The sequence below is a fragment of the Aplysia californica genome, unplaced genomic scaffold (genome assembly GCF_000002075.1).
Source record: "Aplysia californica isolate F4 #8 unplaced genomic scaffold, AplCal3.0 scaffold00487, whole genome shotgun sequence".
NCBI lineage: Eukaryota > Metazoa > Mollusca > Gastropoda > Aplysiida > Aplysiidae > Aplysia > Aplysia californica.
Window position 1 is genome coordinate 492442 of NW_004797757.1, and position 18824 is coordinate 511265.

At 40.7% G+C, this 18824-nt stretch overlaps 1 protein-coding gene across 1 annotated transcript in view; it reads right to left on the bottom strand.

The window, feature by feature from the left end:
- Nucleotides 1–54: 54 nt before the first annotated feature.
- LOC101857741 (tyrosine-protein phosphatase non-receptor type 4) overlaps nucleotides 55–18824 on the bottom strand; it is a gene marked incomplete at its 5' end in the record, with an annotated part of 43194 nt that continues 24424 nt past the window's right edge. The window contains 11 exon segments of the mRNA XM_013086633.2: nucleotides 55–2235; nucleotides 3405–3450; nucleotides 4589–4724; nucleotides 5417–5757; nucleotides 7046–7129; nucleotides 8703–8770; nucleotides 9349–9439; nucleotides 10484–10641; nucleotides 12798–12867; nucleotides 14656–14799; nucleotides 16779–16868. Coding sequence (XP_012942087.1) covers nucleotides 2198–2235; nucleotides 3405–3450; nucleotides 4589–4724; nucleotides 5417–5757; nucleotides 7046–7129; nucleotides 8703–8770; nucleotides 9349–9439; nucleotides 10484–10641; nucleotides 12798–12867; nucleotides 14656–14799; nucleotides 16779–16868 — 1266 coding nt within the window.

An 18824-nucleotide genomic window follows, 5' to 3' on the forward strand; every position in this document is an offset into this window, starting at 1 on the left:
TGAGTGCCAGCGTGTAAGTACAGCTCCTTAGCTTTCCCTATGATCCTCCATTCTGCAACTGACCTTCGTGGCAACTTCCAAATGATAACTAAAACAAGCTACAAAATACAAGGAATTCATTTGCATCCCAAAAGACTATGAACTCCCATGCAAGTGTGGACAAAAATGTTGTGTGTAATCTATTTACAGATCTCATTGAAAATCTGCAATCAAAATTCATAGCCTTTCTACAAAGTCTTTACAATCAGTTTAGATTACGACCACAATCATTATGAGGAATGAGAACACACAAAATGATTCACTTATTCCTGTTATGATCTAAACAACAAAATCCACCATTATTGCTAAAATGCTTTTTCCAGGAAATAATGCAAAAGCAAAGAGGAACGTGATGACACATCACTTCATTTGAAAATGATTAATACTCTGTAGATCAACATCATTCAGTCACATTCCTTACAAATTGTGCTCACCACAGATTTCCTTTTTTGTGTATCTGGAAACGACATCTAAAGCTTTAATCTTATAAGTCATACAGGTGAGCAAAACTAAATCCATTTGCACAACAGAATATTATCATAATCATGAAATGTCCAATGACTGTGTCATTTTGCCAACAGCAGTGCTACTAGGTTCACCCACAGCTAACAAACTGAATACCCAGTATCAAACTGCTACAGCTCTACTCTGTACCTGCCAATACAGAAAGATATCTTGAATAGACATGCAGCTGTCTGAATACTCAATTCATTTCTTCAGTCCATAGCTCAATAAATGTTGGTATTGTTTAATAATCCCCTGGCAAAAAATCTGTAAACTCAAGTAGAACTGACATTCGCCCTTGTACCCAGCACATTCTATACCAATCAAATCAATCCCTCTTGGTCAAGATGCACCCAGTCTCTCCCTGTTTGTTTCACCTTGGGAGTGAGGTGAGAAACCACGAGAAACCACAATCAGTAAACTTGACCGTCACAGAAACAATTCCCCCACATTCATTCTTCTAACCACCAAAACGCACTACTGTACAACTCCACGCGTATCCAGTCAGGAGATGACCCCAAACACAATGGGATGCTGCTCGCTTTCAGTCCACCTGTCCCAGCATTGATGAACAAGTCCCAGACAGTGTCCGTGAAAAGCAACAACCCCTACTACTCACACACCCGTTGCCCTCTCTTGTTGCACAGGAACATACACAGATGTACTTAAGGAGTCAGCTCTGATGTGGCATGTTGCAGTATCCAAACACAGCAACACAAAATCTCTCACAGAAGCGCGACATTGATCCAGCTCATGGGGATGATGGGCGGGGGCACGGATAAACATATTGCTCTTAAATGCACATTCACCATGTATCTTGCAACAACAACAACAGCCACGATAATAAAACAGATAGTAATATAAATCTCCTGGTAAAAAAATACGTAGTATATACAGGCAGAGCAGCGGCTCACTGACAGCCCTGACAGTCACAGGTTGATGTCCAGCATTCAGAAAGCAAGTGCGAGTGGCACAAAACAGCCTTGTGTCCTCACTCACACACAACTTTGCTGACCTAACTACACCTATCCCCGCATCCTTCTGCTCCATGGTACACAATATACATCAGCGTTTCTCTTCCATTAGTGTTTGTTTGTCTCTATACGAACCACTTTCCTCAACTCCCACCGTACACACTGGCCTTGAGAACAATAAATAACGTGCATGCAAGTCCTCACAGGGTCCACAGCCTCCAACACCACAAAAACTTGTTTTGTTTTGTTAATGAATTGTCTTAATCTTTCACAAAGTCCACGAATTAACAGTCGATGCAACAACATGAGCTTGACGCCCTCTGGGAGGGAAAAGGCGAATCCAAACTCAAAAGACTCGATTCCTCTCTACTTTTCGTTTAAAGTGTTTCCCGTCCATCTCTTCCTCTTCGCCCCAAGTCAGGCTGGTAACCGGCGCCTGCAGTCTCCCCATGCGGGAGGATATTTCACTCTGAGGTCCGGCCAGCTTGACCCAGCCCAACAAAACACCACCACGCTCCCACTGACGGGAGGGGGGTGTCTCCGTCCCCGGCGACGATAGTGGTGGATGGAGGCAGAAGTGAAACCACGACAACACCTGGACACATCTGCACACTGTCTGTCCTCTCACACATCAGCATGTGCATAAACGCTAGCTCTCCCATGCCACTGTGTCGGCCCTCTCATCTTCTAAAGTCTTCATGAGGTTTCACGAGGCCCTCTGGTCAGACACAAGGGAGAAACATTATTAGGCATGGACTTGACATTGAAAGAAAAAAACGACTAAAAATTATGGTGATCTATAGAAACTGACCGTTTTTCTTTGACTGTACAGATGTAAAAATCCCCATAAGCTGACAAATACAATTAAACTTGTTCTAACAGCCACCTGTATAAGACAATGCCCTGTACAAACAGCCACATCTTATTTCCTCTTGCACATTTTTTTACATTATAATAATAATGACACTGCATAAGATGGACACCTATCTTAGACGACCAGACTTTTTCTCCTCAACAATGAGTGGTCGTCTGAGTTTCGAATGTGTGTTATAAAAAAAGTGATGGTATTCACCTGCTTACATTCACATCCTTACAATTTACCATAAAAAGGAGAGGAACTATCCTCAGAAATATTCAAAGTTAAGCTATTTAGATTTAGCAGAGGTTTTACAGCGCTCGCAACAGCATAAGGTCATATGAGCGCCAACAAAGTTAAGCTATAAAATATTTAAATTGCACTTTTTATTAATCTCTTGATAAATCATCTTAAAAGTGCTCATCATTCATAGTAGATACTAGTTTCAAGAGTATTACCTCTATCATTCTTGCAGGTTGTCCCTCAATTTATTCCAAGCAACCTCTCCCACCCAGCTGTGTCTTCCGACAATGAGCAAACCCTTGACCCGATACTTTTAATCTTTTTTCTCAATGTACACTTACGTCATTCTTCCAGCATTTTAATGCAAAACTGAACACAAGGCCTGATTTAATACAGGGTAAAAAGGCTGAATTTGCTATGAATAAAAGTGAATCTTTTACCCTGAACGTTCTATGGCTAAATGATGTGAGAACTAGGGCTCACAAAAATCTCCAACCAACATCAAAAGACAATGGTTGCTAGACAGCATGTGTCCTTACATTTAACAGATAGCTCAAAAACTCAGCACTGCACTGAAGAAACCAACAATGCTCCTGTATATTCTTGCACGTTCTCTGATTTCTAATTTCTGATAGGCATCTCCATTTCTTCTATTTGTTATGCCTTTGAATTCACCACTGAAGACAATTTTAAAAAATAAACAAATAAAGCAGCATTAATTCAGCTGATCAATTTCACTGAGCAAAAATATCATCTTGATATTTAACAACTTAAAGAAATGCACTTACCGTTATAAACTCGGAGTATTGCCTCACACACAAATTTATACTGACTCTGAAATACAGAAACATTGAAATATGACTATCAAAACATAAAATTGAAAACAAACAATATGCCACCAAAAAAAAACCCCCATCATGAATAAGAACTGGCATTTCCCAAAATACACAAACAAACCAATATTGTGATCTTCAGGTACAAGTATATCAACTTATTAGTGTCCCAAAAACCCACAAATAACAAGTATCACTCAAATTCCTGAACATTATACAATAACAAAAGGGACCTCTATAAAAATGAAGATAGTAACAACAAAAAAGAATAAACTAACCCGAGACCAATAATCTTTCAGAATATACTCTTCTTTAATACAACATGTTATATCACCCACACACCCAGACCACCTACCTCAATACATAATATATAGAGAGGGGAGACAGGAACGGGGAGGGGGAGGACCAGTAGTGCTCTCCAACCACTCACGAAGCAGACAGATATATCAGAGAGGAAATTTAAAAAGTAGTAGGAACCAGTAGCATGAGCTATATAGGCCTACCTGTAAAAGGCTACAAATGTCAAAATCAGCCAATTCCAACAGGTGAGTGTAAAGGGGTTTTCTCAACTTACTGATCAATGAAGAAGAGAGATTCAAAGAAAAGAACAGTTTTCAGGTAAGGCTAGGCTCTGAAAAGGACAAGCTACATAGAAAAGTAAAGAAGGAAAAAATACTGAACTCACAAAAAAAAAAAAAAAAAGAGAACAAGAAAGAGATGTGCCTGGTCACTTGGCAGCGGACAATTTTGTTTCAGTAAATAACAAACACAATAAGGTCGTATAAGTGCCGAATATTAGAGGTGTTACAAAAGAGTAACAAACACCCACACACACAAAAGGAGGAGAGATAAGCTTAGTTTTAGTAGAGATTTTACGGCGCTCGCAACTGCATAAGGTCATATGAGCGCCAGAAGATTAGAGGTGTTACAAGAGAGTAACAAACATATAAAAGAAGGAGGGGGAGATAAGGACGATAGATGTTTGATAGGAAAGAATGAGCCAAACACGCCATAGCACCTGCCAACCACCCACGGAGGAGAGATAAGAATGACAGATGTTTGATAGGAAAGAAGCAGCAGACCACACTAGAGTACCCGTCAAACACCCACTTAGTTGACAATGAGAACAGGAAACTCACAGAAGTTTGGATAAGCATGGCTCTCTGATCCCGCATCTGCCGCACTATAGTCAGCGGGTACACAGGCTGGTTCGATTCTATAAGACACATTGCGGTTTCCATGGTGATGAGCACTCCTGTTCTTCCAATACCAGCACTGTTGGGTGGGATGGGGAAAGGAAGAGAAAAATTACCATTTTGTCAACAACTTCGTCAATAACCACAAAAAAGTAGGCATTTCAATAATAGGATCTATTTTCTGTATAAATTGCAACAGCTTGTGAAATCAACAACAATAATAACAATCATTGCATTTATATATCGCATACCCATGCTCTACAGCATGCTCTATGCACTTTACAACTATAATTACCTCAACACACTCTGTCAGAACACTCAGAAACCTTCTTGGCTTTCCTGGAGGCATACAGTGAAACCTGCAGATTACACGCGCTTAAACACTATCAACCTGACAAGATCTTTTGCTGTCTACAGCCGGGTTCCCATTCCCACTTGGGTCAGTAATATTAGCTTTTTTTTTTTAAAGAAAAGAAAGGCAGAAAGAAAAAAGAGAAAAATAAAATTTAGAAAGGAAAATCAGTATTAAAAAAAAAAGAATTCAAAGAGGGAAAAAAACACAGAAAGAAAGACAAAGAAAAAAAATGCTAGTGTTAGAAAAAAAACCCAGCCATGTCACGACCTCAGCGCCTTCTTGTCATATCTCCATTTTTAATAACAATAAAAACAGTTCATAACTGACTGTTAAGAAGAAGTCACATTTTTACTGTTTAAAAAAATGGAGATACGACAAGAAAGCACTGAGGCCGAGATATGGCACCCTTGCCTCACCTGCAGTGTACAACGGTGGGCTCCACCATGCCCTCTCGGTTCTGCCGCACTCGTATGACAAAGTGCAGGAAGTCGCTGGGGTCGTCGGGCACGCCGTGGTCCGGCCAGGCGATGTACTGCATGTGACGGATGTGCCGCTCCTCGCTCGTCTCCACGTGCGTCAGGTTGAATTCACGGAAAGCAAACGAGTGCGTCTCCTCCTCCTTCACACACGTGATCTGCAACGTGCCAAAGTCCTCCGTCTCGTAGAGCTGCGGCCAGTACTGGTGGCACTTGACGCGGCCGCGCTCCACTTTGGTGGTCAGCATCACCACTAGCGATGACTGCTGCTCCCACACCATCTGGGGACGGGAAAAGACGAAGTTAAAAAAAGGTTAAACGGTTTAGGTTCAACATCCCTATCAACACTAACTACTAGGTTAGTCAAGTGGCAGGACCTCCGAGTTTAACGCCCATCTCCAAAAGGAACACACCAAATGGGAAATTCGTACAAACTGCCTTTCCCAATGACATAAGGTCGGACTGAGCAGAGTCTCGAACCCCTGAATCTACAATCTCACGATTGTTAGTCCGGTAGCCAAACCACTACACTACTGACGCCACTAGACAAAGTTGGTCATGTTCTGTTGGAGAATGGACTACATAAAATAGAAAAAAAGTTTAGGTATCATGACCTATGAAAACATAGAGGGCTAAACTTTACTGCCACCTATGAACACAACCTACAGTCTATGAAAATGTCTATGAAGGCCATCCATTGCAGAGGAGTAAGGTGGTTGTCTTACACAGGTGGATGTCTTCGACAGTGTCATTACAATACAGAAAAAAAAAGCAAGGAGGGAAGTGGTTGCTTGTACAGGTGATTGCCTTGGACAGGTCGCCATTAAAGTAGGTTCAACTGTACTTCTCTATACGTGGTTTAGGAGCCAATGGACATTTTAATTAAATCTGACACAATTCAATACAGAAAGAATCACACATAATACCATGGCAGTTAATTCAGTCAGTTGACACTATAATTCATTTACTTTAAAAAAATTGTAACTATCATCAAGTCTGGCAAATGACAAGAAACGAGTATTCTAGACTCAGTTTCTAGACTCTTATATTTCTGTCCCCGGGTTTTATGCTCCCCGCATAATTTAGCAAAATTTGAGCATTTTTTGCAGTTTCTGATTAATTTCCTTTATCATTCTTTGTTAAAATTAAACAGAATCGCATAATTTCTGAATTTTTCTGACATAAAACGACCCGGACAGATATTTGGACTTAATCTCGATCCGGTAAGAAGAGGAGTCTTATTATGAGCTTCATTTAGCTCACTGATCTTTCAACACAATATAATAATAATAATAAATAATAATAAATAGCATTTGTATAGCGCATATCCCAGCTCGACAACAAGCTCTATGCGCTTCACACTATATCATTACCCTAGCAGACTATAAAACACTTAGAAACATTCTCAGCTTCCCTGGAAGCATACACTGCAAAAAGCTGATTTAGCAATCAAACACTTACAAACTGACAAAATCTTTCATTGTCAATAACCGTGTATTGCTCGTGAGTAGAAACCATGCATACAATCCTCTCTCTCCTGACTTGAAAAAAAAAAAATCCTGAACTCACCTGCCAAAAATCTGTGCAGGTGTTGGGCAGAGGTCCTTGAGCGGCAATGTAGCGGTTGACAATTCCTGATCCGGGGATTTCCATCTGGAAGAATTCACAGAAGATGTTAATCATGAATAAGACAACCCTCTAAGACAGGGTACTCTATCTGACAGTTCATCAGGCCTTCAACCATCAGCAATGTTGCTGTATTCAAAACTAACGTTTCTTTACATTTATTTCAAAAGGTGTTCCATGAAAAATTCTTAACATCAATATTATTATTGTGTCTTAAATATGGAGAAGCTGAAAATCACCTGCTCTGAACTACCCATTTCAGGGGAGACCTTGAAAACAAAACTACTGTCCACAAAGGTCTAAAATCAGCAATGTAAAGAAAGTCGAACTTCCCAAGTTGAGAGTGAAAAATAATCTTCGGCACTTGTCTGTTTATATGGAAACATAGGGTTCAGTGTAAAAAAACCCAACAAAAAACAGCAACAAATTTTAGTCTGAATTTGGAAGTCTATAATAAAGTCCAATATCGTAATCAAAGCAAGGGGTGAGGGTTAAGGAATGTCTCACAAGTTTTTTCAAATATAGCATTGTTTGGGTAAAGAGAACCACATCGACACAATAACACGCGAGCAGCACAGTGGAACTCGGATTCAACGAAGTCGCCGGGCCTGACCTACAATCTCGTTGAATGCGAGTGTCCATTATAGTAAACATTATGTTCTGTGTAGATAATTACAGGGACTGAGCGAATAGTGTATCAAGGGAAGTAACAAGTGGTGCCTAAAATGCTTGCATATTATGAGCTGGGCAAAAAAAAAGACTGATTCGTTCAAATGCACGCCTGTGTCATCTCGATAGTTTGCCAAAATGTTGTGTTGCTGTGTAGAGCCTAGCATACAGCAACTTTTAATTCCATAGACCAGCGCACCATTCATTATGTAGATCTACGTCAAGACTAGCTTATCATATTCATTGTACATTGTAATAATTCTCAGTGGCCGTGGGGGGGAGAGAAAGACTGTAACGCGTTTGTATCTCTGCGACATTCCACGCCCAGCCCAATGGTCCCGGGAATAGATAAAGTTCGTTGTTGGAGAAAAATGAGGGAAGCCACATCTGCGGGTGGGCTATTCCCCCAGGAAGTGACCTCGTTGAATCCGAGCTTGTTGATTTAAGTGTTCGTTAAATCCAGGTTATTTTTATAGATTTTAAAGAAGAAAAAACGGGGACTCCATCTCCTTACGTTGAATCTGAGTTCCACTGTATTGCGTACAGACGTAAGTCATTTTTGGCGGCCTTTGAGATATGTCTGTATGCAATACTGCCTGCAAACAATCATATTGTGCTGGGGGAACAAAATCAAGGGATCCCATCGCACTGTGGTGTCAAGGGGGGTGACACACAACAATCATCAGAATAGCCTTTTTCTTAAGTAGAGGTTTTAGGGCGCTCGAAACTGCACAAGGTCATATGAGCGCCAGAAGATTAGAGGCGTTACAAGAGAGTAACAAACATAAAAAAGAAGGGGAGATAAGGACAATAGATGTTTGATAGGAAAGAAGAAGCAAACCACACCAGAGCACCCGCCAACCACTCTCAGAAAAGCCTTTTACAATAAAAAGTTGTAAACTGACTGACAGCTGCACAACGATGAACTCACATTTACATAGTTGGCATTGATGTAATCTCCGCAGGCTCCACTCTTCAGCACTACTCGTGTTTGGTCATCTGAGGGGTGAAGGGCAACAGTTAGAACAAAAAACACAAAGACAGGTCAAAGATAAAACCTGGTTTACGTAACAAAGAACCAATAGTAGATTCTGTTATTACCCACTACAGAAAAATGACATTTTTAGTTAGGTTGTTGACGACCTATTCACATAATCTGATCACTTGGGTACAAAGAAATAATTATTTAGACAAAAAAAGAAGAAACTGTGGACACTTTTTAAGTGCAGTGCATGCACAGTGTAACAAGCATAAAGACAATAGCAATTTACAACTAGAAAAACACAACAGACCCTGCAACTCCGAAACGTAATTTTTAAATTGATTTTTCTTCTTGAAGAATGTGTTTCAACCACTTCCACAAATGTGTCACAGAACCATTTCAATGAATGTGTCACATAAACATTACAAAAAATGTGTTATATAAAACTATTTCAAACAACTTTTAAGACAAAATACAACTAGAGTTAACCACTTGAAATCCAGCAATACAACACAATTTTGTGCATATTTAAACACTCTGAGCTTGTACATTCACAGGCCTTCAGAGATGTGAACTCTTTCCACACAAAACTCACATGGTGATATGTCTCGATATCTATTTTTATTGATGTTGGCGTCCAACCGTGCTGCATTCAGTGTTAGACCTGGTTTCTTCCGATATAATTGCTGGCGGAGAGAAGAAGGCAATTCAAAGTTCCTGTTGTTAGTCTTCACAAACAATACCCTTCAGCGTAAGTGTGGTACGAAAAGACATTTGATCATGCAAGCAACTGACACAAACAGGTGCGTTATGACAATTTATCCAAGTTAAAAAAGATGCATATGCACCACACAGCAATGGTAGTCTTGTGCTGGTTACCAGGTAATCGGCAAGATGTCAGAAGTAGCAATTTATTTAGAAAGGAAAAATCAAAAGCATCCATAAATCTCCCCCGCCCCTTCCAAAGATGTGCACAAGGCCCCAGTAAGGTAGTCCTCTTGTGATTAACATCAAAGCACCCATCACTAACTGCTTCCTTTCTCTTGCATCAAGATGATATTACTTAATGAAAAGGACCCCATTCCATTCCTTCAATATTCCCATCCCACGCAAGTTTTTTTCCTTTCTTAAAAAAAATAATCTAGTTGCTTTCAAAGAGACAAAGGAAATACCTCAAAGCTGTAAGCACAAAAAATAGCTGACAGAAAGAGGTAAAAAAAAAAAAGAAAAAAGAATCATATATGCACACTACAAACACCCATTTACAATTTCAAAGAGCAGATGACAGCAGCTACAAAAGTCAGCAAGGCTGGAGACATGAGTAGGTTTGAATGCCAGCTGCCACCACCAGTCTCCAAAATAGATGTAAGGAAACTTTATATCACAAAGTTTGGTCTACAACAGCAGCATTTCTTATTCAACTTAGTAAAACTATTTCTGGACAGTGAGGAGAAAAAGAATCAATAGGAGAGCCATTACTTTTCTTCATTGAAAAGATTTTATCTCTTTGCATGTTATCAATTCTATTCACTCCTCCTGTCACGCTGAATAACAGTCTGAAAAGATTTATAAGTGTGTGGGTGTGTGTGTGTGTGTGTGTGTGTGTGTGTGTGTGTGTGTGTGTGTGTGTGTGTGTGTGTGTAGTGTGCGTGTGTGTGCATGTGCATGTGTGTGTATGTGTTATTCATAAAGAAGTGTTTTCGTTCCCACACATCAGATTCTCACTGTACCTCAAACTGTGCTATGGCCGCACCGCTCTCCAAGCTCTCCTGCAACAACATGAGCGAGGACTCGAGGGTGTTGGCGCTGGAAGAGGAGGAGGCGATCTGGTGGGTCTCTGGGATGTATGTGAAGTCGGGCTCATCGCACTGCTCCTCACTTACATATACTGTGGGAGAATTTTTGGTTTAGTAAAGAGTTTTTTAGTTTTAGTTGAGGTTTTACGGCGCTCGCAACTGCACGAGACATGTTTGAAAGGAAAGAAGGAGCAAACCAAACCAGAGCACCCGCAAACCACCCACAGTAAGAGTTCTTCAGCACTTGCAACACAGTTAAGTCATATAAGTGCTAAAGAATAGGAGTTACAAGTATAAGAGAGTAAAAGACACAAGCAAAAAAGAATGAAGGGTGATAAGGACAACAGATGTTCGATAGGAAAGAAAGAGCACACCACCTGTTTGAGTAAAGAGAAGCACATCTTTCATTCACCATGCACCACAACAGCAATATACGAGCCGAAGAGGTTCACAAAGATATGAAACTCACAAATCCCTCAAAGGAAAATAATAATTTTCCATTACACTGTACAATTATACAAGTGGTGGTCACTGGGGTGTGTCTCAGCAAGACTCGATAACCCTAGCTAAAAAAAAAAGAAAACCAGGGCACCGCTCTGTGGCAACCAACAATGGAATAATTGTAAAATAGTCTCCATTGGTGTAATATAGTGTATTGGCATGGAGACTGTAAAACTGGCTTTTCCTCAATTTTCCAGGGGTACCATCCATTTTAAAGGGGCACGTTACATAACAACAACAGCGCATACTCCAACAGTATTCTTTCATTGTATATTTGTGTGTTCACATATGTAAAGAGTCCCACCATGGTGGAATCAGGAGGGCAGGTGGAGTAATCAGTATCACCTTATGGCTTGTTCATTTGTCTTGCTTTCAAAGAAAAAATACTCATCTATCATAAACAGAAGTCGAAGTATTTGTGATTAAAAGAGATGGAGGTATAATTAGCAAAAAAATGGCCACCAAAGTTAGGCGCATTCCAAAGTTTTAGAATGCTAGGAAACGGCAAAATTACATTTTTGTGCCTTTAATCAACGTTTTTCTGTAAAATCCATAGATAACTGTGTTTTCAAATGGACATAAAAAAAAAAACTAAATTCTATTAAAATTGCCAATCGGAAAAATGCCGGTTTCTTCGATTTCATTACTTCGATGAGCGCCTGATTTCACCACGTTGCCTCTTATATGTATATATGTATGTATGTATGTATGTGTGTGTGTGTGTGCGCGTGTGTATGTATGTGTGTATGTATGCATCATATGTACGTATGTACGTATGTTTGCCATTGCAACCCAAATTTCCCAACGGAGATCAATAAAACGTATTTGTTTATTTATTCATTTATTTAACCCTAACCGTACGTTGAGTTTTACTATCGTATCCATGCGACGTGGGGAACTCTGTGCCACCACTTTCCAAAGAGGAAATTTACTTGTTAATCCGATCCATACACTTTGCATAGCAGTCTGGCAAAATGATCTTTTGAGAAATACTAAAAAAGTTTCAAAGAGATCTTCGCACTATTCTAAAAAATGAAGAATACAACCCCGGGGTACAAAATTACCCCAGGGCGTACGGATAGGATTAAGCAATTACTTTTTAAATTTTTTACTCATTTATTTTTCTATTTATCTATTTATTCATTTAGCTATTGATCTATTTATAAGTGCATTAATTTATTTACTGATTTAGTTATTTACGTATGTCACAACACGGTGGAATCAGGCGCTCGTCAAGTTTGGGGCTCGTCAATTTTGGGGCACAAGGAGTTATTGCTATCATCTTAAAGCTTGTCCATTTGCCTTGCGCTTGAAGAACAAAATATCCATTTATATTGGATACAAGTCAAGATTTTGGCGATTGAAGGCGGTGGGGGTTGCCAGGTTTCCGAGACAAAATTAACGAGAAAATGGCCGTCAAAGTTGAATTACATTCTTAGCTTGAGAACCTGAAAATTTACGCCTTTTATGATTTTAATCAACCTTTTTCAGTAAAATCCACTAAGAAATGTGTTCTTTACAGGCATGAAAAAAACAAAAATTCCGATAAAAATTCCCGAACCAGCAAAAAAAATGTCAGTTTAAAGACTCATTAATTTGACAAGCGCCTGATTTCACCACGCTGCCTCACATATTTATTTAACGAACTGACAATAACAGCACCAACCCAAAAAAAAAGAAAGTTTTATTGTATCTCAGAGTTCTCTAACACGCCCAGCTTATATGTACTGGCAGTAGAAGCACTCACCATTGGGCCTGACAACCAGAGCCAGCTCCCCTGAGTGGGTCTCTCGAGAAGCTTTGATAAACATCACAACCTGTCAATGGAAAGCAAGTGACATCTGGGTTAATGGACGGATTAGTGAAGAAAGTGAAGAGGCAACTGAGGTAATAGGGGGATCAATAACAACAATCACATTCTCTCACTCCTCCCCCACCCCATATGAAAAGAAAAAGCAAAATAACCAAGTCTCATTTAGTCTTAATACATTTGAAATATTGATTATTCATTGAAGCATACAGTTGTGCCAACAAAATCCTTTGAAAAACCAACAAGAGCCATGGAAGAGCAGTTTTCTTCTTCAAACCTCATTCCTGGTGGCAGCTCTTAACAATAACCACAAGAAACACCCTTACTTCCAGCAGACTTACTTTCACAAAATGTGTAAAAGCTCTTGAACCATTTCGATCTACAGAAGGAGAAAAAGACAATGCTGACGTAAAGAATCGTTAAGCTTGTCATTTCCACCATAGTGTTGACTTTTAATCAGTGTCTAGTGAAAAGTCTTCATTCATCAAAATCTACTTTCAAATGTCGACACCCACACCTTCATTACACCATCTCCTCCCTTCAGCACACATTACTTTACACTGGCAGACACGTCTGACTGATTAACCCCTTCATATCATCATTGCTGAAATGTTTCCATTCAAGTTTTTACAGAAAAGATAACATGTTCATTCTAGAGATTAAAACAAAGTATAATATCATTCCTGTACTTAAGAATTAGCAACAGCACAGGCTGTAAGTAGATCTCCTATAACTTCCTCAAAAGGCCAGAAGAAAAATATGGCATTGACCAAGTTTTAGAGAACACAAGAAGAGATATGCATTACGACGCGGTGGACTCAGGCGCTCATCAAGTTTTGGGCATCTTGCGGTTTATTAGTGTCAAGCTAAAGCCTGTTCATTTGCCTTTTTTTTGGTGAAAAAATATTAATCTATGTTGCAAAATATTTGTGATTGAAGGAGGTCAAAGTCGGCTGGTTTCAGAGGTAAAATTAGCGAGAAAATAGCCACCAAAGATTTGTAACTTCCAAAACCCGGGAGTCCTTAGAAACTGAAAGTCTACATTTTTTTTGGGTGCCTTTAATCAATGTTTCTCAGTAAAATCCACACAAAAATGTGTTTTTAAATGGACATAAAAAGTGTTGAGCCAAAAAAAGAAAATGAGAAAAAAATTGCCCATCGGCCAAAAAATGCTGATTTCTTTGATTTCAATATTTTGATGAGCGTCTGATTTCACCATGATGCCTCACATATTGTAAGCCAGCTGTTTAGATGTACCAGGCCCCAGACTTTGAAAAACATTTTTCTTACAGTTTACTAATCTGTCATATCAGCTGCTTGTGCTCAAGAAATATTTCGTCAAAATGAAATTCTAAATGTTGAAAACAGCAACCAAAGTTACATACATAATACAAGAACAATTGTTAAAAAGGTTTCCCCTTCCCCCCCTACCCTGAAAAATCAAGCTCTCTGGCCTTAGAACATTTCAACAGCTTGCCAACCATATGGTCTCTTTTAATGAAAAGCGGGCTAACCTAGAATTTGGGGGTTTCCAGAAATCTCGACCTACACCAAAAGTGGTCATTGCCCCTACCCATAGGAGAGATTTGGTTTCACTGGTGTGTATATTTGTTTGGTTATAGAGAAAAATTTCCTTGACTTTTAAAGAAACTGAATAAGGGTTTAAAAACTTTACTTCCGATTTTCTCAAAACAGCATTTTTCGGGATAGCCCCCTTGTGCTGAAAAGCGACCATATGTGTCTACACACCAGTGCTGAGGTTAAAAAACAACCCACAAGGCAGTATAGCACCCACCTGTTCATGAGTGTGCTGCGACACGTCTCGGCCATTGATGAGTAGCACCTGGTCTCCCTCGTTGAGACGTGGGATGGCCAGGTCCGCCGGTGTGTTGGGAGCTACGCGTGACACGATGATTGGCATGCCCTGGTCCGCCCCACCCTGTGGGATACAGGGTATGGTTTATAAAAAACAGAAAAAAAGGAGGGGTGGGGTGGGGTGTGTTGGTTGCTATAGGACTGTTAAGGCAGAAAAATTATTACACAATGAGAAAATAAACTCAAGGCAACAAAAATGTGTTATTTTAGGAGACTGTTGAGAATTTCCTGGAAGAAGAAGAAATCGTTTAGAAAATGTTTTACGACGCTCACAACTGCATATGAGCGCCAAGGGGTGGATGTGAACAGAGAAATCTTTACAGAGAATCAGGCTTACTCTGCTCACCTCTCTAGCTTCAACAGCACAAAGTCTGCTTCAACTACGCCTATCAAGGCACCCTGGCAATGGAGGGTCACAAGAGTAAGACAAACATACAAAAGAAGAAGAAGAAAAATGACGATAGTAAGGATTAAAAAAGAAAAAGCAACAGTTGCAGTTCACTGTTGCAGTTCAGGCACAGTTATGACCATGATAAATCAGCCCATTTACAATTCTACTATGCAAAAGAACAAGTTTATGTCCCCCCTTTGGGGATGGTCTAAAGTCACTTCAGTCAATACCACCAACCCGCGGGGGGGGGGGGGGGGGGTCCAAAAGAAATCGAAAGATGTGGCGCTAAAAGAAGCCTGCAAGGGAAGGTCACTAATAAAAACAATGAAGAAGAGAAATACTGTTCCTAGGGACGCTGAATCAACATAAAGGCCTTCCTTGAACATATTGCTCTCACAGGACAAATTGAAAGCAAAACAAGCAGATGTAGATTTAGAGAACTTTGAGAAGACAGTGACCAGAAAAGAACATGGTTCAGAGCTTCCGGCAGCTGATGTCATTTTTCGAGGATTTTCGGGTCCAGGGCAGGGCCCTGGCAGGGGGTTGAAGGGGGACGCTCCCCTCATGTTTGAGAATTTTTGGTTTCAGGGCATCCTAAGTATGCCATTTCTGGCTATTCAAGCCTAAATTTAACAAGAAAATAAGTGAGAAAAAAACATACCTTGCATACATAATTTTTTGCTTGTGTTCATCCATATAAATCCAAAGCCATGCTTTCTCCCTTGTACTGATACTGTACATCCACAACAGTAGTAAAACAGCTATATCTATAAAACTTGACAGTCAATGTTCAACTTTTTTCTGCTTGTGTTGGTTTGACCATAATGGGTAGAATCCTTATTATAATAGTATAACAGTTAGATCTAGATTTAGAATCTAGACCTAAATAACTTGACAGCTTACTTATATTCAACTTAAACCACAACAATACTTACAAATAAACAAGTCTGGTAAAAAAAATTAAGCTCTCTTCAGAGTTTTCTTATCTCGGCAGGCCCAAGATCTATTGAACAACAATCGTGATTTCTTCCTCTTGCTTACAGAGCTGGTGCTCTGCTTCTTCAGCTTTACAAAGTGAAAGTGAAAGACACTGTCTACATTTTCAAATAAAAGAGCACTTCCGGTATGGGTTGACTATTGTAGACTCTGTGGGCCTAGCACAGAGTGTCGAATTCTGAGACTATTAGATATCTAGATTCTGGTATATTTACGAAAAAAATTTACTTCGTATTTTCGAAAACAGTTTTTAAAAAATTATTTTTTAAAACAAATTTTCACGGAAATTTTTCCATTTGCGGATTTCTGCTAATTTGCGGAAATCCGCAAAATTGCAGAAGACTGGAAGCACTGGGTTTTTGAGAGCATCTGAGCACAGACAGACCTGACACCTGAATGAGAAAAAAAAACCTTATGTACCATCATGGCTACCAGTCAGAACACTCATGAAAGTGGGGTGAGTTGATGAGTAGTCAAATATATAACAATATGACACACCTATACTATTTGGGCGACATTTTGCCCAGGACACATTTCATTAAAAATAAAGAAACGGTAAAAAAAAAAAAAAGTTAAAAGGAGAAGACTATACCAAAGAGTTCCAAACCCACAAACGCCCCCACATACAGAGGAAAGATACACACAAATATACTCACTTTGACATTGAAACCAAAGCGTCCTTTCTCATCAGGCTTCATCCGTATGGTAACCAAACCATGTCCGTCAGCGTAACCATTCCCATTAGGCTGTGGAACACACAAAAAAAAATCCTTGAAAACGTTGCTATAGCTCAAGCATGTATCTCATTCTCTTGAAAGAGAGGGGCGGGGGGAGAGAGGAGAGAGAGAGAGAGAGAGAGAGAGAGAGAGAGAGAGAGAGAGAGAGAGAGAACAGAAGAGGGGAGGGGGAGCTAAGGATTAACTTTAAAGAAAACAAATTAAATCATCCAACTTTGAAGATACTTTAAAAGAAAGAGAGAAAAGAACAAAATGTACGTGCACACATGTGGGTAAACACAGAAGTACATGATGCACACGCACATGTGTATGCAAATGTGTGGTCACGAAATGTTCAATAAAGCCGAGCACACAGAAGAGAAGGCTCTTGTCCCTCGAATTCAGTGCACCTATCTACACACAAAACCAGACACAAACTGGGCAAGAAAAGATCCCCCCTCCTGAAACAGAACAAAAATTATAGTCAACATTGTCCCGGATGGTAACACATTGTTAAGGGGAAAAAAGTGGGTTCCCAAGGCAGGTAACTGATTTGAAAAGTAACTTAATAATGTAGGAAAAAATTACAAGGAGGAAGTAAGAAGTGGCCACTCGTACAGTCGTCAGGACAGGTGGTGATTAGAACACGTTCCATTGTATTTTAGAAAATTAAGAGAGAAGAAAACAAAGTAACGAACGGGTACATTCGTCCCCACAAAATGACTCCCTAGCATGTCTCCCACCCGTTTCGCGAGATACTTACTATGGGAAATGGTAACGGCGGTACAGGGGGTGGTGGGGTCTCTGACCGTGGTTCCAGAGGAGGGGGTGGAGCTGGAGGAAGGGGAGGAGGAGGAGGGCTTTCTGCACGGCTGTTCACACTGACCAGACCAAACGCCGTCTCTGGGCCCATGCGGCAGGCCCGCACAACAAGCCGCGGCAGCCCCTGGCCACGGGCACGGACACTTTCAGCAGCACCCTTACCACCACCACCACCAGCATCCGACGCACTCTTGTGCTGCTCATTGCCAGATCGTTTCGTGTCATCAGTCGAATTTAACTCCAATCCGTTTTGGAAAGCAGCCGCCACCCGAGCCTCCGCCCTGTCGTGACGACCCAGGGTAGGCCTGCGCTTCACACCTTTCACGACTGGGACGGATTGTCCTGGCCGTGCTCTCAGCGGGCGACCAACACCATCTTTGACTTCTTCACCCACCGCGCCACTGACCTCATTATCTGAATTAACGACTGCTCCATTTAGGACAGCAGCTGGCCTACGCTCCGCCACCTTGTCACTGTCTGTCCGTGTTAACTCCACCCCTTTTTGACCAGCAGTCCGCCTTAACCCCACCCCTTGGAGGCCATCGATTGGCCTTAGCCCCGCCTCTTTGCGGCGAGCAGACGGTTTAGGCTCCGCCCCCGGTGTCCGCCAGCGAAAGGGACTGGCCATACAGATCAGCATCGTCAACCCCGTCCTCCTCCAGGCGGGGCCAGCCGGGTGGGGGAGGCCCCTCACTCATGGCATCGCCACCCTGCTGCAGTCTATTGAATTATCACTCTCAAGCTGCAACGGTGGCACATCTCGTGAACACGCACACATGTAACGATGTTGTTTTAAGGATTACCAAGCTCCTCACAGTTCCGTCCATCACTGAAGGTCATTAAATCCCCCTCACAATATGAACAGCACCATGAAACTGCGCCAGAAAAGAACTGCAGATGTTTGTTGGGGTGATTTTGATTTGTTCGTTTTTTCTTTTGATTGGTTTCTTTCTTTTTTTTCGTACGTTCCAGAAAACAATCCGACTCCCGTTAGCAAAAAGGCAGCCTTCCCATTAGAGAGAATCCAGAGGTTTTAACGGCACCTCACACTGACACGGGAGTTCCAATATCTGTTTACCAGTAAATCTACACAAACCAACATTTAAGAGAAACCATAAATTCTACTGAATAAAACAAAAGACGCTTTCAAATGGAGGGGGGGGG